The sequence below is a fragment of the Salvia splendens genome, chromosome 11 (assembly GCF_004379255.2).
Source record: "Salvia splendens isolate huo1 chromosome 11, SspV2, whole genome shotgun sequence".
In the NCBI taxonomy this organism is placed as follows: Eukaryota; Viridiplantae; Streptophyta; class Magnoliopsida; order Lamiales; family Lamiaceae; genus Salvia; species Salvia splendens.
Genome location: NC_056042.1, coordinates 1,507,354 through 1,531,189, shown reverse-complemented (window position 1 = coordinate 1,531,189; position 23,836 = coordinate 1,507,354). Strand labels below are relative to the sequence as shown.

Below are 23,836 nucleotides of genomic sequence, written 5' to 3'. Positions count from 1 at the left end.
CGGGATGGAGGAGAGGGCAGAGCTTCGACAGAAAACAATGCAGAGAGAGTGAGAGAGCTTATGATGCAGAATGCTTGTATGTGTGTATCCTAATGCAGTGGTATGGCTAGCCTACTTATAGGCCAAGCCACCATGCAGGGTCAACCAGCCATTGAAGGCTCATCATGGCAATTCGTAACCGACGTCGGTTACAGGCGTGTGGCTGGAGTGTGCCACCCGTGTGTGGAGCGTGTGGATTTCTCACGTGTCCAAGTCCAAGTCCAAGATCGGGATCGGGATCGGGCCCGCGAGCACGTGCACGGGCTCGGGCGGGCAGGCGGCGGCGCGCGCGTGTGCGCGCGTGTGGGCTCTTTCACCCATCTTGGTCCACTATAATTATTAAGTAACATAAAGTCACTTAATTTATACACATTAAAAGATGTGTTAATCCTCCAATGTAGGATAATTAATACTAGTTAATTATTCCCTAAGCTCCAACTCCAAGCTTTAATTAAAAGCTAATTATACCCAATTTTAATCCACTATTTCTCACTCACCGGAAATCGGATTTGAGAAAGTGAATATACTACATTTATCTACGTAAAATGTAGATCGACGCTATGTCATTTAATTTCACAAAATTAAATGTCTCATCACATTTATTATTTGGTCAAAATCCATTGACCGGACATATTTAATCCATGATTTTTACACTAAATATGTAAGAGCTCTAGCAAAAAGTACAACTTTTCCATAATCATTCAATGTTTTATAACTTTTATTACCTTAAATCGTGATATATAATTTACTAGCTTTAGTTATTTATAGACATAATAATTTATTTTCGAAAATCAGATATAAGACACAAAAATAAATGAAAGAAAATAGACATAGAAAATCTAATTATACTGTATAAAATATCATTACTACTGTTCAAGCTATAAACTATACTCCTTATAATCATGAGTTTAAAAAAGTAGTAATAACTTACGATAAAGTCCAAACTAAAATATTTAAAAAGAATTTCAAATAATTCACCAAATTAACAAGAGGGAACATATTTTTAGGTCCACGAACTTTGCCGAAGTATCATTTTAGGTCCGTGAATTTTGAAAATATCATTTTAGGTCCGTCAACTATAAGTTAATATCATTTGAGGTATTTTGAGGGATATAAAAAAAACATTTGAGGTATTTTGAACTTTTTTCGGACGAAAATGCCCTTAAGGTCTTCAAAGGACAATTTGAACAATTCTTTTGCCACTCATCTCGCGTCAAACACATAGAGTTCAACAATTTTTTTACTATTGTTTAATTCAATTACCATCCAAATTGAATTTAAATATAATTAAAATTTACTGTAAAAAATAGTACATTTTTCAATTATTAGATGACCAATTATATAGAGATAGTGAATAGGGACTTAGATACTTTATTTTATTTTTTAATCTAGGCTGCATTTTAAGAACTTACTATAGGTGATTTGTGAATTATATTTAGTTTATTTGTTTTGAAATTGGATAGCTATTCATTTGGATTGTCATTCGGGGTATTATTTATATGAATTTTAGAATGAGATCAATTACCATCCAAATAAAATTCAAATATAAAAATTGTTGGACTTTAGGTGTTTGACGCAAGATGAGTGGCGAAAGAATTGTTCAAATTGCCCTTTGAAGGCCTTAAGGACATTTTCGTCCGAAAAAAGTTCAAAATACCTCAAATGATATTAACTTATAGTTGACGTACCTAAAATGATATTTTAAAAGTTCACGGACCTAAAATGATACTTCGGCAAAGTTCGTGGACCTAAAAAGATGTTCCCTGAATTAACAAATACTACCACCTCCGTTCCTTTCAAGATATTCATCTTTCCTTTTTAGTTTGTTCCACTCAAGATGTTCAGTTTTTATATTTGAAAATAAATATCACTCTCCTCTCTTATTTAAATATTAAAGTACCTTTTTTTTTACTTACTTCAACTAACAATTTCTCCTAAAATCCTGTGACACTCAAGAATGTAGACATGTTGAATAGGACGATGAGAATACTAATCAACAAACTAAATATACCAACTACATGATTAGTAATCCCTAAAAACAAAAAAAACAAAGTAATAAGAATAAAGATATAGCATAGTATTATTATTCAGAATAAAGATATAGCATAGTATTATTATTTTATAAAGAAATTAATTCCCAAGGGAAATATTACTATATGCATGTTATAATTTTTTAATATTGGTCCCTACTAAAAGGAAAGGGACCATCTTCACCGTCTCTCTAAGAAATTGGTCTCAGTGAATGATCAGTAGTTGGTAGACTCTTTATGAGAAGCTGCCATGAAATTGGCACCGCCGCCTACCATCTGTATTACTACTATAAAATATTATTAATTCTACCAACAAAAGTTACAAATTCATAATTTATCTTGCTTTATTAGTTTATTATAATGATAGGTCCTCTAACTACTATTCTTATAATGCATGCATTTATTTTTTTTCCATCTTTTTCTATGTGTAATATAGTACTTAATTTTTTTATATTTTTCTATTATCTCTGTCTCACTGTCATATTTAGTATGATCACAAATTTTAAGAAATTAAAGAAAAGTAGATTGAATAAATTAGTGGACCATAACACTACTAGAAAAATTGCTTCTCACTACACTTTTTTATCACACTTTATAAAAAGTGCCAGCATAGATATACTATCTACACACTAGCTTTTCACTGCAATTATATAATATATTGTTACTGCACTTCAACATAAATGTCATATTAAAATTCATTTCCTGGCACTTCTATTCAGTGTAAAATTTTACAATAATTTTTTTTTAACATTAATAAAACACTTAAATCACACCCAAACTGCCATTCACATACACACACCGTGACACACGCGCACACACAACCTCCGCCGGCGACGCCGCACCTCCGCCGACCACCGCCCTCCACCGAACGTGGAAGCTCTTCCTTGTCTCCCTCTCTGTCTCAACACTTCTCTCCCCCTACACACGGACACATACATTCATCTCTGTATAGCGGTTGTCCTGCCGATTTTGCCGCCGCCATCGCTGGACTTCGGATCTCTTGAATAGTCTTGTCTATCCTCTACGTAAGTAACCTTCCCACACCTCTTATTCATCCAATTTAAGATTCGAATTGAAGTTAGGGTGTGTATTCAAATTCTTCTCCAATTCGAATTGAAGTAAAATTAGGTGGAAATCCACACATGTTCCTTATTTGCTATAAGTGAAGCAGCAGTTGTGAAGAAATGTTTTGTGCTTATTTTTTTGAAACCTGATTTTTTTGAATCTGCCTCAGGTTTAGTATTGCTTTGTTGCAGTTATACCTGATAATCTATTACTGTCTGAGAAATGGAGAAAGATGATAGGGGTTGGAGGAAGTGATTGGAACCATTATGTTCGAAGGAAAACCCATGTTGTCAAAAGGAGAATAAGGAAAGGAATTCCTGATTGACTAAGAGGACTTGTCTGGCAACTGATATCTGGAAGTCGTGACCTCTTGCTCATGAATCCAGGTGTTTATGAGGTTAAACTATGTGACCTTTTATGCCAATTATACATGGAATTTTAAAGAGAATATAAAGTTAAAAACCATTAAGATGTTATGTGATACCCTTGAATTTGTTGTATGATATCGAATGTAACACAAGTAGGTGTTGTCAGTGATCTGCATCCGAGTTTACCATCATAGGGTGTGACCAAATCAACAGTCAGAATGGCACGGGGTGATTGGAGTGGAGAAGTGGATGTTAGCTGTTTTATTTATATGAGTGCTCCCTTGAACCAGTGCCATTAGTTGACGTATGAGAAATAAATTTAGGATTTCACATAATTGCTAATTTGCTAGAAACGTGCAGTTATACCTGATAATCTATTACTGTCTGAGATATTTTTGTCCCGTCTAATAAACTATCCATCCCTCAAATACTTTTAGTTATGAACAATCCATTTAATTCATGGCATGACATACACGTACTCTGTCAACTTGTGTAGAGAAGGATATCTGGTTGTTTATAGTTACATAGTAGCTCCTTTATATAAATGGTGGCTGGATCACCCAATCGATCTGAAGCATTGGGCGACATCTTGTGCTTCTTAATCTTAAATTCTCAATGTTTGTGCATTTTGAACACCTCATTGTAGTTTGATTTACTTCACGTGAAAGTTTTAGAATTGTCATTTTCTTTATGATGCTTGAATGCTGGACAGCCTGGAACTATACTATTTTTCCATGTCTCTTTATTATTTTTAATGAATTTGGTTCTGTTGGATTACAATTTTCTTCATGCCTCTTTGTTGTGAACCGATGAATGTTATTTAAGCAAGTCTTTATATTAACTATCCAATCATACTGATTTGTTTATTTTCTCTGCAGCAACTAGTCATATATGAGACGTCTGCTTCTGAACTAGATATTATCCGAGATATTTCTCGTACATTTCCTTCACATGTTTTCTTCCAGAAGAGGCATGGTCCAGGTCAAAGATCTATTTATAATGTTTTAAAAGCTTACTCTGTATATGACAGAGATGTTGGATATGTACAGGTTGGTATTATTTTCAGCTTATCAACATATCTATCAGTTTTTGTTTCTCACCGTATACAAATTGTGTTTAATGCAGGGCATGGGATTTATAGCTGGTCTCTTGCTTCTTTATATGAGTGAAGAAGATGCATTTTGGTTACTGTTAGCACTTCTAAAAGGAGTCGTGCATGCTCCTATGGAAGGAATGTATTTGGTAAAGTTTAATTAAGTACTTTCATCATTTCATTTTCAGCAACCTATTTCATATGTCATAACCTGGGAATGAATGTTGGGTGTGTGTTGGCAAAAGACCTTTTAGAATATCATTAGGCAAAATGAATAAACAATTTCCAATTTTTCACAACTTTTATGTGTTCATGCCATTGGAGATTAAATAATAGTGGTAAGTTCTTGAAGAGAATGTTATTTAGAAGAGAAGGTTTATGTGGTGCCCCACCCCATGTATTATTAAAGACGTAGCCAGTTTTTGTCACTCCTGCTGAACCTATTTGACCCCACCTCAAATATCTCTGTTCATGCTTGCAGTTGTATTGATTTCATTTTCAGTTACATTTGCATTTTCCTGTATTTTAGTTGATAAGTTTCTGAAACTCATGCCATGCATGCCTTTCATGGCAATATCTATTATTATTTCTTGAATTAATGTGTTGTGCAATGTAATGCATAAGTAGTTAACTCAAAAATATCAGGGCTAAAAATATATTACTATTATATTTTGTTTGATCGAATTAAAAGTTGTATGGGAAGTCGAAAGATTATGGAGGGAAGGAAATACATATTGCCCTACCTTTTTGGGGGGATATGAATTCACATTCTTTAATCTGTTTTTTATTTGAATGGTCACAATAATTTTGATATATTGATGAAATTCATGCATTTATGCAGGTTGGTTTGCCGCTTGTGCAGCAATATCTTTTCCAGGCTGCAAGGGATGATATAGCTGGAAAAGAGAAGACCGACGAAGGAAACACAGTGATTAGGACATCATTTTTAGTACTAGTATTGTTTTTACAGAAGTAAAAGATGACCAACACTTGTGTTTAGTTTGTGTGTTTAAACACATTAGATTTGGTGTAATATGATCTGATACTTTGGATATTATTACATTTTGCCATATTATTTGAATGAGTTAGTTTATTAAATTTTGTTGAATAATAAAAAATAATTTGATAAATTTTGTAGATTGAAAGAAAAATGTAAATAATTAGTATTTGAATGATTGAAACATAATTAATAAATATTTGAAGAATGAAATATATAATAAAGTTAGGGTGAAATTGTAATAATAAATATTTATTGGGGTATTTTGTAAATTTTCGTTCAGAAGTTAATGTAGTTTAAGAGTATATATTGTGGCATTTTCAAGTGACATTACACACCATATTTCATGGCACTCTTCAAGTGCAGTAATACACAATCTATTCTTACACCTAACCTCTTACTACAGGTACCCGGTGCTGCACTTGCATCAAGTGCCATTATAGATGAAGTGTCAGCACAGTAATTTTCTAGTGACAATTTTAAGTGCCATTACAAGGCAATTTTCTAGTAGTGTAAGTCTCGCTTATATATATTAATTTTATAATAAAATATAAGTAGAATTGGTTAGTGGAATATGAAGTCTACTTATCATTTATGGTAAACGTGAAATGTGACTCTTATTGTGGGACGAACAAAATGGCACAATGTGACACTTAATATGGGACAGAGGTAGTGTTTTTTTAAAACAATTGTAATTTTATTTAAACGGGACAACATTTAAATTTAAATTATATAATTGTGATTGAGAAAACATATCAATCTAATTTTAAAAATAAAGTCACTATAATTATTTACGGCACACCTAAATTAAAAAATTCTGGGTCCGATACTGCACGCGAGTGAGAAAGGGGAACGTTCTTTCATGGTCATATGTTGTCAAGACATCTTCCTGTTGGTATAGGCGCCAACCGAATCTAATAAGTAATAATAATGGGTGGATATGACCCATTGCCTAATGAATTACGCGTTAAATAATTGTGATTGCTCTTCAATAGCCAGCTAGCTCACACTTTCCCACTATATATACTCTTCCAAATCCCATGCCTCTCTATCCATCTCTCTTTCTCACTCTCATTCCACTACACACAAATATGGCACCATCAATTCTAGCATTCCTCTCTGCCTTTCTTGCCTTAGCCTGCTTTACCGCCGCCGATTTCTACCGCGACACCGCCACCACATTTGGCCAAGGCCGCGCCAAGATACTTGAAGGCGGCCGCGGCCTCTCTCTCTCCCTCGACCAATCCTCTGGCTCCGGTTTCCAGTCCAAGAACGAGTTCATGTTCGGCCGCTTCGACATGCAGCTTAAACTCATCCCCGGAAACTCTGCCGGAACCGTCACCACTTTCTATGTCAGTATTTTCTTATAATTGAATAAATTCAAATCTAGAATTCGATTTCATTTGAAATCATTAAGGCATTGAAATATGACTTACAATAAATATTTATAAACAATGCAGTTGTCGTCTCAAGGCCAGGGGCATGACGAAATCGACTTCGAATTTCTTGGAAATTCAAGCGGAAATCCCTACACAGTTCACACAAACGTGTTCTCAAAAGGAAAAGGGGACAAAGAGCAACAGTTTCATCTCTGGTTCGACCCCACCGCTGCCTTCCACACCTACTCCATCGTCTGGAGCCCCAACAAAATCATGTAATTACTCGTTCACAACTAATATTCTGTATTTTACATTTTGGTCTGCCTAAAAAATAGTTTTTCTTTCTTTTTTTAGTAACATGTCGCGTTATTTTATTTTCTCTTTTCTTATTTTATTAATTGTACATTAAAACGTGCAGATTCCTAGTGGATAATAGTCCCATAAGAGTATTCAACAACCACGGTAGCTCGGGAGTGGCATTCCCCACGAACCAGCCGATGAGGGTATACTGCAGCCTCTGGAACGCAGACGACTGGGCCACGCAGGGCGGCCGCGTGAAGACCGACTGGGCACACGCTCCGTTCACCGCTTACTACAGGAACTTCAACATTGGCTCGTGCGCAGCCGGAACGCCGTGCGCGACTCAGGAGCTCGACGCGAAGGCGAGAAACAGACTCAGATGGGTGCAGCAGAATCACATGGTTTACAATTACTGCGCAGATTCCAATAGATTCCCTCAGGGATCTTCTCTCGAGTGCAAGCGTTCCAGATTCTAAGATTCTATCGTCAATTTATTGAATATCGTGTCATGTCATTCTTGTGTGTCTATATTTGATTCCTTGCATATTCTTATTCAATGTAACTTTATGTAATGAAGTTCTCACCATAATAAAATATTTCACACTTTATTTGTAACTTTATTGTAGTGCATAATTTTTCTCTTACACATACGTGAATCGCATAAAATATAATGACAATGTTACAAAGATATGTAATGTTAGTGCCATTAGGCTTATTAAAGTTGAGAGATTCAAAAATTACGATTGTATAAAAAAAATTCAAATTTTCAAATTAATTTAAAATTTATATAAATATTTAATTTAAGAGTAGAACACAATTATGAGACAAAAAGCGTGGCAGTGAATCTTATCCCATATTACTAGATTTATTTTAATTAAAAAGATTAATTGCAAATTCATAAATAACTTGCCCCCAAATTGAACCTAGAGCTGAGACAGGCCCAAAACATCGGCCCAAAATCAATTCGAGGCCCGAATTCAAAGCATCGCCTGCAACCTCACTCCTCCCTCTCTGCTAAACCTAGCTGCTGAATCCAAAATTGCGAGGCTGTGAGCAAGAAATGAGGTAAGTTCACTCGATTATGTAGAGTGTTATTGATTTTAAGAAGAAGAATGCCTTGTTTTCAAATTCGGTATTCCGTCATCTGGCTACATTTCATGACCTAGAGTGAGAGAGAGTATAGATATGATTGTGACTATGAAATTGTGGTCGTTCGCCATCACTGTGTGTCGCCATTTCAGCTCCAAAGCTGCTTTTGGTAGTAACCAGAAAACTGGCAAAATTAATTATTGGATTAAGGCTGCAAATCGTTCCAAAAAAGTGAGAACGCCTAAACTTAATTGGACGGATGAGCAAAATCGAGTGTTGGAAGCTGTTTCGAAAGGGAAATCGGTTTTTGTAACAGGCTCTGCCGGGACAGGGAAGACGTTTTTGCTTGAGGAAATCATTAAGAAGCTGAAGAAAATCCATGGCTGGTCTAGGGTTTATGTGACTGCTTCGACCGGGGTGGCCTCCTGCGCCCTCCACGGGCAGACGCTGCATTCGTTCGCAGGCGTTGGCTTCGGGGAGTTGGATAGGGAGGGGCTGCTGGAGAGGGTGTTGTCGGATAAAGGGGCGTGCCGGAGGTGGAGGAAGGTGAAGGCGTTGGTTATTGATGAGACGAGCATGGTTGATGCGAAGCTTTTCGATGGCCTTGCTTATGTTGCCAGGACTTTGAGGGAGGATAAGGAGACTTGGGGCGGGATTCAGCTGATTGTGAGTGGCGATTTCTTCCAGTTATCGCCTATTATTGGCCGCGCTACGAGGGAGAAAAAGAAGACGAAGGAGAAGAAAAGGAAGAAGAAGGGGGATGTGAAAGTGTATGCTTTCGAAGCAGATTGTTGGGATTCGAGCTTTGATCTTCAGATTGAGCTGACGAGGGTGTTCAGGCAGTCGGATTCGTTGCTGGTGCATTTGCTGCAGGGGATACGGAGGGCAGAGATCGGCCCTGATGAGTTGGAGCTTCTGGTCGAGTGTTGCTCGGTGACTGAGCCAGATCCTGACACTGTGCGTCTCTTCCCAAGGATTTCGGACGTGGATGAGGTGAATAAGGAGAAGATGAAGGGATTGGGCGAGGAGATTTACACCTACACTGCTCAAGATTCGGGCGAGAAGCAATGGAAAAGGCAGCTGCAGATTGGGATTGCTCGCGACACCCTTGAGGTCTGCATTGGTGCTCGGGTGATGCTGATAAAGAACATAAGCCCGTGGCGTAAGCTGGTGAATGGTGCAACCGGGACTGTCCTAGGGTTCAGCAAACTCGTTGACAAGAGCTACGGGATGTCTGCTGATTGCAGCCATGGGGACGTGCTTCCTTTGGTGAAGTTCGACTCGGGCTCTGAGCTGATAGTCGAGCCAGAGACGTGGGAGGTCAGGGACGGGGATAAGGTGGTTGCTAAACGAAGGCAGATCCCACTTATTCTGTCGTGGGCGCTGAGCATTCACAAGTGTCAAGGGATGAGCCTCGACAAGCTTCACACGGACCTCTCTCGGGTTTTTGGGCATGGGATGGTCTATGTTGCGCTGTCACGTGTGAGGAGCTTGGCGGGGCTGGGCCTGTCGGGTCTGGAGCCATCGAAGATCACGGCCCACCCCAAGGTGCTGAAGTTCTACCGCGGTTTTCGTGAGAGCGGGGAAGGGGGAAGTGATGTGGTTGTTGGCAAGAAAAAACCATCATAGGATAGAAGCAGTTTTAGCTCTGTAACACCAGCCCTTTGTGTGTGAATCTGAGATTCTTGATATCGAATTTAGTGGGATAAGATTCAATAGATTCCATCTTTATAGATCACATGTTATACAAAAATCAATCAAGTAAAAACTCTGGCGAATATATAATACTCCCTCCTAATAAAAATTAAGACATTTTCAATTTTTAAGATGTCCCATAAAAATATATCCTTTCATTTTTAATAAAAAAAATTTTAATAAAAAAATTTTAATTAGGTGAACCACATTCTTCACTAATATTATTATAATTATTTTTTTCCTATATCTTTTTTTATTTTACCAATTGTATAAAGGGGAAACAATTTATATGAATTAAGTATTTAATCCATCAAATGATGATGTTTCAATAAAATTTTTAATAAAAAAATTTTAATTAGGTGAACCACATTCTTCACTAATATTATTATAATTATTTTTTTCCTATATCTTTTTTTATTTTACCAATTGTATAAAGGAGAAACAATTTATATGAATTAAGTATTTAATCCATCAAATGATGATGTTTCAATAAAATAAGTGGAGTACTTTTTATTTTATTATGAAATAAAATAATGCTATTTTAAACATTATCAAAAGATATCACTTTCAACACGAAATAGCCGATTGAAAATTTGAAACTTCAAGAATTAAATTAAAATTCATATTTAAAGGATTATTATTCTAGGTTCGTGACATAAAACTAGAAGTTAAATTACAAGCTCCCACACACTTAATTTGATCTTAAACCTAAATTTTTATTTTTATGAATATTTGTAAACGGATTTATCCATTTATTTATTATTTGTAATTTGTAAGTTCTCACTCAGCAGTATAAACTACTACTCCTGAATCAGCTAGGGCAGAGCTCTGCTTTCCCCCTCTTCTCTCCTTCGTCTTCTCCACCGCTCCCCTTCCTCTCTCTCTCTCTCTCTCTCTCTCTCTCTCACACACACACACCACACGCACTCAAAGCTTTTCGGCAATACGAATTCCGCTTTCCACAAACAGCAAACAACACCAATCATCGCAACTTCTAATTTTCATTGCCAATTTACATTATCAATTTCATATGCCCCCTACCATGGCGACTGAAAACTCCACACACACTTCGCGAGCTGAAGAATTCAAAGTCCAAGCCAATGAAGCCTTCAAAGGTATACTATTTTCCGACGTTTGTAAATAAATTTCATTTGTATTTTGTTTTTCATTTGTATTTGTGATTAATTGTTTATTGATTATTCATTTGTAATTGTTTGCAGCGCATAAATACTCTCAAGCAATTGATTTGTATACGCAAGCGATAGAACTGAATAAGGATAATGCGGTTTACTGGGCTAACCGTGCGTTCGCGCACACTAAGTTGGAGGAGTATGGAAGTGCTATACAGGATGCTTCATCGGCTATTGAGATCGATCCAAAGTATTCGAAGGCATGTAATTTTTTGTTTTGCTTTCTATTCGGTGAAGGAATGCGGTAATGTGGCTTCGTGGAAATGATGTTATTCTTCTTCAATGCAGGGATATTATAGGCGAGGTGCGGCCTATTTGGCGATGGGGAAATTTAAGGAAGCTCTTAAGGACTTTCAACAAGTTGGTTTCTTCGTTGTCATGTTCGATTTTTTGCGTGTTTGGTGAATCATTTGTTAATTTGGAATAAATTCGAAAGGTTTAGGCTTGTTAATAGCTTACTGTTGAGACTTTAGGCTTTGAAGTGTCTGTTGTTTAGTGATTGTATTCGTTCCTATTTTGGCCTCTGTTAGGCAAATGTTGTGATTGCATATTTGTATTTTCGCTATTTTGAGGATGTCTTCTTTTGATTATTGTTTTGTTTAGGTGAAAAGACTTTGCCCGAATGATCCTGATGCTGCCAAGAAATTGAAGGAGTGTGAGAAGGCAGTCATGAAGCTAAAATTTGAAGAAGCTATTTCTGTACCTGAATCAGAAAGACGTTCAGTAGCTGACTCTATTGATTATCACACTATAGGTATGTTCTTGTTGATTTACATGATGCGGTCTCTCGTAAATTTTCTGCTGATTTCATACCCAATTATGTGTGCAAATTCAACACTTTTCGAACTTTTCCCTTCTTATTTGATCAGCTCTGAATATATTACCACATATTATAAGTTATCTTTTAGCCAGTTCCTGTTCTATTTTGCTAAAAAGGCAATGTCTTCTGTTGAAGTACATTATGGGGAAATGTGTAGTTTGTCTCCTAACCTCATTTTGTCTTTTTCTACATAGTTAAAGAGGATATAATAACTTGCTAGACATGCTAAAGAACAATAAAATCTACTGATTGACAGTGTTTTTGTGTTTTTATTTCAAATAGAGGTTGACTCACAATATTCTGGGGCAAGAATAGAGGGGGATGTTGTTACATTAGATTTTGTCAAGAAAATGCTGGATGACTTCAAGAATCAGAAGTTCCTACACAAAAGGTATACTGCTCTAGCATGGTAACTTATGTGTTTTGCTTCTTAATTTATTGTTTCTAGATGTGTACACCTCCTAGAGCGAGTCCTACACTTCTATGGCTATTTTTATTTTTATTCCTTGTTCTTTTTGAAGTGGGTATTTGAATCTGAGTATAAGATTTGTTTGGTTGCAGATATGCATGCCAGATCGTGCTGCAGATAAGAGATGTGCTGCGAGAGTTACCATCTCTCGTTGATATCCATGTTCCTGATGGAGAACATTTCACTGTATGCGGTGATGTACATGGTCAGGTAATACTGATTCTTTATTATTTAAGGCCCACCCCTTTAGTTTATATTGCCAATTTGCTGCCACTAGTTACCTGTCTTAAGTGCCTGCATGACTGCACACTTTTTTATGCTGTCTTGTAAATTTTCTGTCAGGCTTTCTTCTGGTAAAGTATCATAGTCGATAAACATGTAGCTAGTTATGAAGTGCAATATGAATGGACATGTGACATGTACTCTAGTGAGCTAAGCCATTTTAGCTTCTCATTTCCACTTAAGTGGTGCAATTAATGTATGAGTTGCTTGAATCTTTAATCAATGCTGCATTTGAAAATCTTGCATCCATAAACTCCAATTAAGTAGATCTAAACTTAAGGTTCCTTTGTTCTTCTTACCTGTTCTTTTGACAGTTAATTTAATTTTCATGGTTCTTCTTTGGTTTGTGTTTTTTATGATCAACTTCTTTTTCCTTTGTTATTGTAAAAAACAATGACATGAGAAGCTACCGTTGGACTTGTATTCATAATGTGTGACCTTCCAGAGCTAATTTATGTCCATGACTCATATTTTGTTTGCAGTTTTATGATTTATTAAATATATTTGAGCTCAATGGACTTCCTTCCGAAGACAATCCCTATCTGTTCAATGGAGACTTTGTAGACAGAGGTTCATTTTCTCTAGAGGTTATACTGACACTGTTTGCCTTCAAGTGCATGTGCCCATCAGGTGATCCAATCTTTTATTGTTATATTTAATTGTATTCTTATGTACCCAAGCTACTTTCAATCTATCCTGTTTGTTTGAGTACTGGAGAACCCATTTTCTAGGATAGTTTGTTGTTTGTATGTGCATGCGCAATATGCCTAGTTATTACATCAATCCTACAAACGTCCCTATTGGTCAACTAAAGGCTGAGTCTTTCTAAGTGTTAGGCAGCATGAAAGGAGCCTAAAAAGTAGAAAAAATCAACTAGTTATCATTGTGAATCATCTGTTTAATGTTTTGAGATTCTCTTCGAAGTCATGGTTCTTGAATAACAACTTATCTTGTTAATTATTTCTTTTAGCATAGTTTTAAATATTCCGTCTCTGACAGCAGTCACAGCATTGGTCCTGACAATATCTGTTTACTCTAATTTCAGCTATATACCTTTCTCGAGGGAACCATGAAAGCAAGAGCATGAATAAGATCTATGGTTTCGAGGGCGAAGTTAGATCCAAATTGAATGATACATTTGTGGAACTATTTGCGGAAGTGTTCTGTTGCTTACCTTTGGCTCATGTCATAAATAATAAAGTTTTTGTCGTTCACGGAGGTCTTTTCAGTGTTGATGGAGTGAAGCTATCTGACATCCGTGCAATTGACCGTTTTTGTGAGCCTCCTGAGGAGGGTAAGCTTGTGATGCAATATTTCAGTTCCTTATATGATAAAGCACTAGCTGAACTGTGAAACAACATAAATTTATTTGCTGCTTGTTATTATCTCAATCAGCAAGGGTGAGTTATTTAGGCAAATTTGATGCATTATCTCTCACTGTTAACCAGGGTTGATGTGTGAATTACTGTGGAGTGATCCACAGCCTCAGCTTGGCAGGGGACCAAGCAAGCGTGGTGTTGGTCTTTCATTCGGAGGAGATGTAACGAAAAGATTTTTACAGGACAACAACCTCGGTGAATCTTTACATCTTTCTCGTGATTCCATGAACAACCACTTGTTCATTCACTAGCTCTAGTTGCTGTATTATATTAACATCATTTGCGTGACATATCATTTTACAGATTTAGTAGTGCGATCACATGAAGTTAAGGATGAGGGTTATGAGATTGATCATGATGGTAAACTCATTACTGTATTCTCTGCTCCAAATTATTGTGATCAGGTAAGTTAATCCAGCTTCTTTTTATAGCTTGTTTTGGAGTCTTGATATTCTATCATTGAATGCATGTAATTTACTGCGATGAGTCTACACATTGCTGCAGATGGGAAACAAAGGCGCATTTATTCGTTTTGAAGCACCAGATCTCAAACCCAATATTGCAACGTTCACTTCAGTGGTTAGTAGTTTTTCTCCTTCCACCCTCTCCAAACCACAAAATTTACAAAATTGGAACATGAATTGGTCATTTACTACATTACCTCGAAGCAAACTCGATTCTGCAAATGTATTCGGTAACATCTGTCTTTCCATAATTTAGAAAATATAACTGACCTTTTCTTCTGTATTTTTTTGTTCTGCAGCCGCACCCTGATGTCAAACCAATGGCGTACGCAAACAACTTCCTACGGATGTTCTCGTGATCCTTGAGCTCTCCTTACCTTTCTAATTTCCTTTTAGTGCAAGAGAAGACACTCTTCTTGCTTCCACAAGTGCAGAATCGCGAAGGGCTGATGACTCGGTTTAATCGATCAAACATTAACATGTGTACATTAGATGAATTGCCGGTTTGGTTGGAAGTGTGTGCCGAGTTGCTGAAGGTGGCAACTGGCAACTAGGTGTTCAATGTAGGCATATACAACATGATCCATCTTGATCTGTATTTACATTGGTATGATTTATTTAGCCCTTGATTGTTTTTTACATCTATGATTCTTTAAACTCATCATTACTCTCATGGTTAAAGCAGTGCACAACCCAGTGCACTAAAAGCACCTAAATCATAAGCACTTATCAGTTATCTCCTTTTTTTGCCTTCACGTGCACTTAAATCTTATCCACTTAGCACTATTTACATTTATTGTTATTGTTACTACTTATTTTGTTATATTTTTTAAATTAAGAGAGAAGTGAAGTATGTTGTGAGTCATAAATTTAAAAATAAATACTAAGTACAAGTTTTCAATTTTGTTCAATATTTGCATTCATGTATAAAATGATTGTTTTTTTTTGGCTACATTTAAAGTGAGATAGTTTTATTAAGATAAAAAAAAGCAAAAAAAAGGAAGAATGATAAAAAATAAGTAAGGCTTTATTCTACTATAAGTGTTTCACTTTCCTTTTTTTGGCTGTATTATTACAAGTGATCAATTTTGTTTTTTAGCAAAGAACAATCTATTCACTCTCTATTTTATTCTGTTTTCTACCACATTCCTGGCTTATCTTTATATTTTATTTCACTTTTATTTTACTTATTTTTTTTGCTTAAGTTAATAAATACTTCATTCGTCCCATTAAAGATGATTTATTTTTTTTTTATTTGTCCCAACCTAAATGACCTATTACTAAAAATAAAAATATTTTTAGCTTTACTTTATTCTCTCTATCTTATTTTACTCATTCCGCTTAAACATAAAATAAAATTTAATAAAATCCTCGTACCATTAAATAAAGGGCCATCTTCCTTGAAATGGAAGGAGTAACATTTCTTAAAATCCCGTATTAAAATAAAATGATCACTTTGAAATTTATGCGTTCCATGATTACTAAAAAAGTACTCCCTCCGTCCCCAAAGAATATGCACTTTGGGTTCAACATGGTTTTAATGCAAAATTGGGAAAGTAAGAGAGAGGTAGAGAGAAAATGTAATTAAAGTATTGTTAGTAGAGAATGAGTCCCACCTCATTAGAGTGAAAAGAGTTTTCAAAATAGGAAAGTGTATATTCTTGTGGAACGGACTAAAAAGGAAAGATGACTTATTATTGTAGGCCGGGGAGAGTAAAAAGTAAAAGCTGTCATTTTGTACTCATGAAAATTAAGAAAAGTTGAATAGGATACGTTGGGGAGGTGCAATATACCCAATAACCAACCGTAAGCCTGGCCCACTGAAATTATTGGTTAGATTTAGGCCTGGCCCATTATCTATCTCTTCCCCAGCCACAGTGTGTTCTTCCGAAGAGCCACCGCTTTCGTCTTCCGTTTACGAAAATGATTCGAAGGCAAATTCTAGGCCGAGCCCGCCGCTCGCAGTTCACAGCCCGTTAACAACTACTACCCGAGCATTGAATTTCACCATAAGATCCAAACCCGGCATTATTCGGATGCTCCGCTTCCAATTCCGGCCGCCGCCAATTCAGTGACTCCGGTCTCCCCGGAACCTCCACTCGTTCCGGTTTCAACTCCTTCACCGACGGCTTCGAAAAGCTCTTTGAATGAAGCTGAGCTGAAGAAGTTCGCCGCCATTTCCGAGACATGGTTTTCCTTTTTTTTTTAACAGAAGAATTGAATCATATGTTTGTTGAATTCGAACATTTTGTGACTATGCTTTATCAAACAAAGACATGCTTAGTGACAGAATATACTATTAATAATATGTTTAGAGCATCCGCAGCGGTGGCGGTTGGCGCCACCGCCGTCCGTGCCAGCGGCAAGGCGAAGAACCGCCGCCGCTGCAACCGCGCCGCTGGCACGGCGCTGCTCGATGTATCGAGCACGTCCGTGCCAGCGGACGCACACGTGTCACTCTCCCATTCGCCAACGGCATAGCCGTTGGTTTCAAACAATTTTTTATTTTTATTTTTTAAAAATCGGTTTTTTATTAAAAAAACCGATAAAAATAAAAAAAAAAAAATTTCACTTCCCCAAAAAATTATATCCGTTTATAACCGTTTTCCCCATTTTTTATTTTTTTTTATATTTTTTTTACCCCAAAAATACACACTTTCATCTATAAATACCCCCAATTTCACTCCCAAAAATTCACACTTTCACTACACAATTCTCATCATCATTCTCTCATCTCCATTCTCATCTTCAATCTCTCATATCCATTTTCATCTTCCTCTCACACCCTACAACACCACTATGTCCGGTAACGACGACAACCCAAGCGGCTCTCACGGTTGGAACCCCGAATGGTTCGGTTCGCAACCGTTTCCTAGTCCGGAAACGGAATATTCGGCCCCTCCTCTCACCCAAGATTCGGGCGTTCCGAGTGGCTACCGGCCATACCCAATCGACGATCAAGGTGCCTCCGATGGGCGCTACGGGTGGACACCGGAGCCTAGGCCTCGCGCCCCTTCCCAAATGCCGAATCCTCCATCTCGCGCCGGTGTCCGCACACCGTACTCACCGGCGGAGATGGAAAGATTGTTCAAGGCGTACTTGGAAATCTCCGAAGATGCGGTGGTTGGAACGAACCAATCCGGCGATCACTTTTGGTGGCGCGTCTCTAGCCGGTACAATGCACACCGGCCGCCGGGAACGATCGAGCGCAACGAGAGTATGGTGCGCAACTGCATCGGCCGAGCCAACGAAGAAATTGGCAAGTTCAACGGCTATTTCATCCAGGAGTCCCGGAATGCCGGGAGCGGCCAAAGCGAGGTCGACATCATCACCGCCTCGCTGAGCACCTACCAATCCATGAACGGTAAGTCGTTCAAATATCTTAACGTTTGGCAGGAGACGCGGACGCACCCGAAGTATAAGGGAGGCATAACATCCTCCTCTAGCGGCTCCTCCAAACGCTCACGGTCGGTAGCACTATCCGACTCCGGCTCGGAAGAAGTGGCTAGCCAACTCGCCGGAGCTAACTTGGGTAGCCCCGATGCCGGACCAAGCGGTTCCCGACGCCGACCGCAAGGTAGGAAGAAGGCGGCGGCCGAACGACGTCGCGCCGCGACTCCATCTGCCCCTGCTCCCGAACCCGCACCCTATGTTCCACCTCCACCCCCGAACAACTCGTTGTGGGCCCTTTTGGCCCAACTCAATATGGCCGATAGGTCAACTATGACCCCCACGCAACTTCAAACGCACGAGTCCATGATATTGGGTCTCCAAAAACAATTGGGGTTGGTGCCGCCGGATGCGTAGTCTTCCTCGGGTTATATTAGCCAATAATTATGTAATTTTTAATTTTTAGGAGTTTAATTATGTAATTTTTAATTTTAGTATTTTAATTATGTAATTTTTAATTTTTAGGATTTTAATTATGTCTTTTTATTTTATTTGTAATTTGTAATTTTTATTGTGGTTTTTTTAATGAATTTTAGTATTATGAAAATGTTGTTGTGTAATTGAATTTTATATTAATTGTGCTCGTCCTTGCGGAAGAGCACAGTTGTGGGTGTTGTGCTCTTGCCAGAGAGCAGGCATGAATAGTACCGCCCGGGCCCACAACCGTGCCGCTGGCAAGAACACGATTGTGGATGCTCTTATTCAATAATTTTGTTACTTTAATTTTCCTCTATTTGTGGCCTTGTGGAGTAGTTTTATCATGGTACCGAATTTTATATAGAAATACACGTATAATATGAAAAATATTGGAATTTGAGCCTCATGATAATACTGCAAAAACCTTAAAAAATTTATATATAAATCATTAATTTATGATATGATAAGGATAATATTGTGCGCATCCCAACACTGCATGCTGCAAACTGGGTCCACACTGTCTTTATTTCATAAATAAACATAGTAAAAAATGTAATTAAATGTCTTATATTCTAGCATATTTTAATAAAATATTCGCTATACAAATTTAAATTATAGAAAACTGATTCAACTTTTCAAATTTGAACTATTGTTTTTTTATATCAACACATAAAACAATGTTATTTAGGAAAAAAATTAGCAAATGTTAATAAGGTGTTTTAGAATTTTAGTACATATCTTAAAAATTATCTATCTTTGAAGGAAAAAAAATAAAATTAAGATAGCTTTCATATTTGCTTCCTCTTCCCATGAAGCCGCGAATTCTCTCTCTCATACGCAAAATCTGGTAAATTGAAGCTCCTTTCACCACTGTTCATATGAGGAAGACAACTATTAAAATGGAATGCGTCGATCACTCAAAACTCGCTCGAGGCCGCTTGGCCGTGCTATCAGCTCACCTCGCAGCTTCATATGATCACCGCGCCGCCGCAATTCTCGAATAATCCACCTGCTCCGCCGCCGTGGCACCGCCGCCGTATCTGAAAGGATCGCTAACCCTAATCGATGAGCGCACTGGCAAAAAGTACCAGGTTCAGGTCTCCGAGGAAGGCACCGTCAAAGCCACCGACCTCAAAAAGGTTTTCCCCAATTTTTATCTCATTACTTCAATTTCAAGTGTGTGTGTGTGTGTGTGTGTGTGTTAATGTTGATCAGTTCAATAGTTAATTCGAATAATCGTTTTAATTTCTAGTGTGATGATTCAATTGAGTGTTGCAGATTACCACCGGGAAGAATGACAAGGGGATTAAGCTTTACGATCCTGGTTATCTCAACACGGCGCCGGTGCGATCGTCCATCTGCTATATTGACGGAGACGAAGGGATTCTTAGATACAGAGGCTATCCGATTGAGGAGCTGGCGGAGGGGAGTTCGTTTTTGGAAGTTGCTTATCTTTTGAGTAAGCTTTGCAATTTTTACTAGTGCAAGTTTCTTCTGTGTTTGCATCTGAGGAAATGCCTAATTTATGATTTGATTTGGCATCTAACGCATGATTTTGTTGATTTGTATGTTTAGTATTCGTAGAGTGACTCTGTTTTGGTTGGTACTTGCATCTCTTGTTACTAGTTTTACTTGTTAAGTTCACTGGCTAGTCAATTTGATTTTCGACATTGGTTGCTTTTTCGCCTCTCTTGCATTAAATTTTGATGAAGTCTCCTTTTTTTGGGTAGTGTATGGTAATTTACCGTCTGAAGGTCAGTTGGCAGATTGGGAGTTTTCTGTCTCTCAACATTCGGCTGTTCCTCAAGGAATATTGGTATTTTTCTCCTTCTCTTTGTCTGAAAGTTTGCTCCAACTTTGCGTGTCAATACGTAGTTTTGTGTGTGCGCATGTGTTTCTTTTCTATTGTATTTATCGAAGTACCTTTCTTTTGGGTTGGTCATGTATATGATTAGGATACTGTTCAGCCCCGACGGGGTTTTCACATGAAAGTTGAGTTTGTAAAGGTATTTCTCCGTATTTGGCAGGACATCATACAAGCAATGCCACATGATGCTCACCCAATGGGTGTCCTTGTTAGTGCTATGAGTGCTCTTTCAGTCTTTCATCCAGATGCAAATCCAGCTTTACGAGTAAGAATTTTCTATTTTATTTTTTAGGTATAGAGTTCTTACAATTTTTCTTCTTTGTTGTTCACTTGTTCCTTATATATCTGGCTTGCTTGAAAATCCAAAAAAAACAGCCACATTTGGTGGTGTTGCAATGACATCAGAATTTGTCTTCTCGAAAGAAGATTTTTCTGTTTATTTACTCATCATTGTTCTTTGACATAGGGCCAAGATATATACGAGTCTAAGCAAGTGAGAGACAAACAAATTGTCCGCATACTTGGGAAGGTAATTCTCAGATCACGCCTACAGTCTGCATGCTTATTTACTTCCACCATATTTCACAACATTGTACAGCTGATCATGATATTTGGTGGAGGAAATATTAAAATCCTATCAATTTTTTTCAGGCGCCAACAATTGCTGCAGCTGCCTATTTGAGAATGGCAGGGAGGCCACCTGTTCTTCCATCCAGCAACCTCTCATACTCAGAGAACTTCTTATATATGCTTGATTCATTGTATGCACTTATTCCTTCATGTGTTCCAGATATTTTCAGTAAAGTCAGTGCAGTATCTATATATATATTTTTTTCAGTGCAGTATCTATCTTAGTGCATTACCAAATGTTTGATTATTGTAGCTGAGGTGATGTTACAACTAATGTTCCGTTGTAAAAAAACAGGGGCAATAGGTCTTATAGACCAAATCCTCGACTTGCTCGTACACTAGATATTCTTTTCATATTACATGCAGAGCATGAGATGAATTGCTCCACTGCAGCTGCGAGACACCTTGCTTCAAGGTTATATCTCATCGTCTTCTTGGACAATAAAAAAATTGAAATTTTCATTTGTAACTTGGTGTAAATCTGTTTCTACAGTGGCGTTGATGTGTATACAGCCCTTTCTGGTGCTGTTGGCGCTCTATATGGTCCACTTCATGGTGGAGCAAATGAGGTACTCTCATCTTTTACTTCTATGAAACTACTTCATAATAAGATTTTGGTATCTGTGATTATGAACTGTTCAAGTTGCATTAAAATCCAGTGTTTCTTGTTTGTTTACTTCGTAGGCTGTGCTTAAGATGTTGAGTGAGATTGGAACCATACACAATATTCCTGACTTCATCGAAGGCGTAAAGAACAGGTAGGTATCCTTCCATGCCTGCAATCTTTTTTACAACTTGTAAAAGGTTCATGTGGATGGATTTAACATTGTGCAAGTGAAATGTCATTCTCTCTAGGAAGCGTAAGATGTCTGGTTTTGGGCACCGTGTCTACAAGAACTATGATCCGCGAGCAAAGGTCATCAAGAAACTTGCTGAGGAAGTATTTTCAATTGTTGGCAGGGATCCTCTTATAGAGGTGGGTTTTTTTTACCTGAATTTCGTGCATTGCTACTATAACTCAAATCCAGTTGGAAAGGCTGAAGTGGAATAATTATTTTTCGATAACCTTATTAATACATGATCCAAGCATTTCCTGCAAATCAAGAGTGAAATTTGAGATGCATGCTGGATCTTAAGAATCAGTTAATGTCATATACAGGTGGCCATAGCCTTGGAAAAAGCTGCATTATCTGATGAGTACTTTGTGAAGAGGAAGTTGTACCCCAATGTTGACTTCTATTCTGGCTTAATATACAGGTATTATTATTGACATCCTCTTTGGCTTCATTTTCATTTTGCAATCATTTTGACACCGGCTGCCTCGACAGAGCAACATGAGTTCTGATCAGTTTCTTGGAAGTGGGAACTCACAAAGGTCGGATCTTGTGAGGAAGAGGAAGAGGAAGAGGCCGTTGCCGGCTCGAATTCCCGGGCTTCTGAGGAACTCTCCCTTGGAAAAGGGATGAAATGGCCTCGAGGTCATCCGATTCCCACGATACATCTCCATCACCGCCATCAATTGTATCAATTTCATCACAATCGGAATCCTCGACGCGGTGAATTAGAGGGTGGAAGTCTGGCGTAGCCTCGGTGTGGCGGAGATTCTTGGGAAGCTGCAGCCTTTTGCGGTGGTTGGGTTTTTTGGCGGATGCGAATGCTGCTACGGGTGAGAATCTTTGCTGCGGTGGAAGGGATAGGGAGACGTGTAGCAGATTAAGCTCTCCATCTATCAAAATTGGAAGCAATCGGTGCGACGGTTTCTCATAGGCATTTGATCGAACATCTGGTGTGTTCGGGTTTAGAAAAAGGGGATTTGTGGATCGAGTGAGCAGTGTCAAAATTCCGATTGGGTATCTCAGTAGGGACTATTTATATCGTTGGATTGTGCAGAGGGGAGTGCATACGGTGATTTAATATTCATACTTGCGTAGTGTGAATTAATTTGGTGAGGATGGATCTTCGTGGAATTTATTTGAGGCACTATAACATGTACTTCCTTCGTTCCAAGTTAATAGAGTCGTTTTTCTATTTTAGAAAGTTCCAAGTTAATTGAGTCATTTCTATTTTTGGCAAAAAGTAATTCTGTTTTTTACTTTATTCTCTCTCCACATCTCTTACTTTATTCTCTCTTACTTTTTCCACCATCCATTTAACACATTATTTTTAAACTCCGTGCCGAAAATAAATGTCTCTATTAACGGCGCATAAATCCAATTTAAATCTGATTTTAATCTTGCAATAACAGCGCATAAATCCAATTTAATTCATAGGATTAATGGGGAATGATTGCATTTTAATTAGCAATTGCAATTCAAGTTCTTTTTCCAGCCATTGGTAATTCCATCCACCGTGTTTTTAAATTCAAAACTATAATGCAACTGAACTTATAGTTTATAACTCAATCAAGAATCACAAATCTCATCCCTTCTTGCTAACTCAATCAATTGAACTTTGATACTCCTCACTTCCATCCTTGTTTCGCAAACATTCATATCATTTTTGTAGAATACACATGAACAATTTAAGTTGTGAGAAGGGGAGTATTTTTTTGTGGACTCCTTTTTCCCTTGACTTTTAAGTTGGGCGTTTCCTAATATTTTGTTGTTGGGCTCACAATTTTTGAATGGGAGAAATAAGGTGGGCTAAGTAAATAATATTTGGGCCGAAAATAAAATAGTTCTTGGGCCGATGAATAAATTAATCGTGGGGAATTATTTAATTAATTTCCGAATAATGCGAAGTACGAATAATTTTAAAATAAATATATTTTCGAGGGGAAATGGTTGCGATGATTAATTATGCGCTTCTAATTT

General features: G+C 37.7%; 4 protein-coding genes and 1 pseudogene across 5 annotated transcripts; all 5 read left to right on the top strand.

Annotated features, from left to right (window-relative positions):
• The first annotated feature begins 3,360 nt into the window (after positions 1–3,360).
• Positions 3,361–6,055, top strand: LOC121756035 (annotated as a pseudogene).
• Positions 6,056–6,653: 598 nt separating this feature from the next.
• Positions 6,654–7,886, top strand: LOC121756218 (xyloglucan endotransglucosylase/hydrolase protein 24-like). The gene is made up of 3 exons (XM_042151710.1): positions 6,654–6,944; positions 7,053–7,246; positions 7,390–7,886. The coding sequence occupies exons 1-3, from the start codon at positions 6,684–6,686 to the stop codon at positions 7,745–7,747; spliced, it is 813 nt and encodes a 270-aa protein (XP_042007644.1). The 5' UTR covers positions 6,654–6,683; the 3' UTR covers positions 7,748–7,886.
• Positions 7,887–8,456: 570 nt separating this feature from the next.
• On the top strand, positions 8,457–9,989 carry LOC121756034 (ATP-dependent DNA helicase PIF1-like). Its single transcript, XM_042151489.1, has one exon. The coding sequence runs from the start codon at positions 8,457–8,459 to the stop codon at positions 9,987–9,989; it is 1,533 nt and encodes a 510-aa protein (XP_042007423.1).
• An 856-nt stretch (positions 9,990–10,845) lies between these two features.
• LOC121755931 (serine/threonine-protein phosphatase 5-like) lies at positions 10,846–15,320 on the top strand. Its single transcript, XM_042151375.1, has 12 exons — positions 10,846–11,170; positions 11,276–11,445; positions 11,534–11,605; positions 11,849–11,999; positions 12,348–12,456; positions 12,627–12,744; positions 13,299–13,446; positions 13,862–14,110; positions 14,265–14,390; positions 14,499–14,599; positions 14,700–14,774; positions 14,959–15,320. Exons 1-12 carry the CDS (start codon positions 11,086–11,088, stop codon positions 15,016–15,018), a joined length of 1,464 nt encoding a protein of 487 aa, XP_042007309.1. The 5' UTR covers positions 10,846–11,085; the 3' UTR covers positions 15,019–15,320.
• A 3,997-nt stretch (positions 15,321–19,317) lies between these two features.
• On the top strand, positions 19,318–23,072 carry LOC121756534 (citrate synthase, glyoxysomal). Of its 2 annotated transcripts, XM_042152098.1 has the most exons (12): positions 19,318–19,665; positions 19,805–19,985; positions 20,257–20,342; positions 20,554–20,658; positions 20,860–20,922; positions 21,045–21,154; positions 21,319–21,438; positions 21,517–21,592; positions 21,708–21,781; positions 21,879–21,999; positions 22,183–22,280; positions 22,352–23,072. In XM_042152098.1, coding segments are annotated over exons 2-12 (864 nt in total). In that variant the 5' UTR covers positions 19,318–19,665; positions 19,805–19,984; the 3' UTR covers positions 22,362–23,072. The 2 variants fall into 2 exon arrangements, with proteins under 2 accessions (XP_042008032.1, XP_042008034.1); XM_042152100.1 differs by lacking the exon at positions 20,257–20,342.
• The last annotated feature ends 764 nt before the right edge of the window (positions 23,073–23,836 follow it).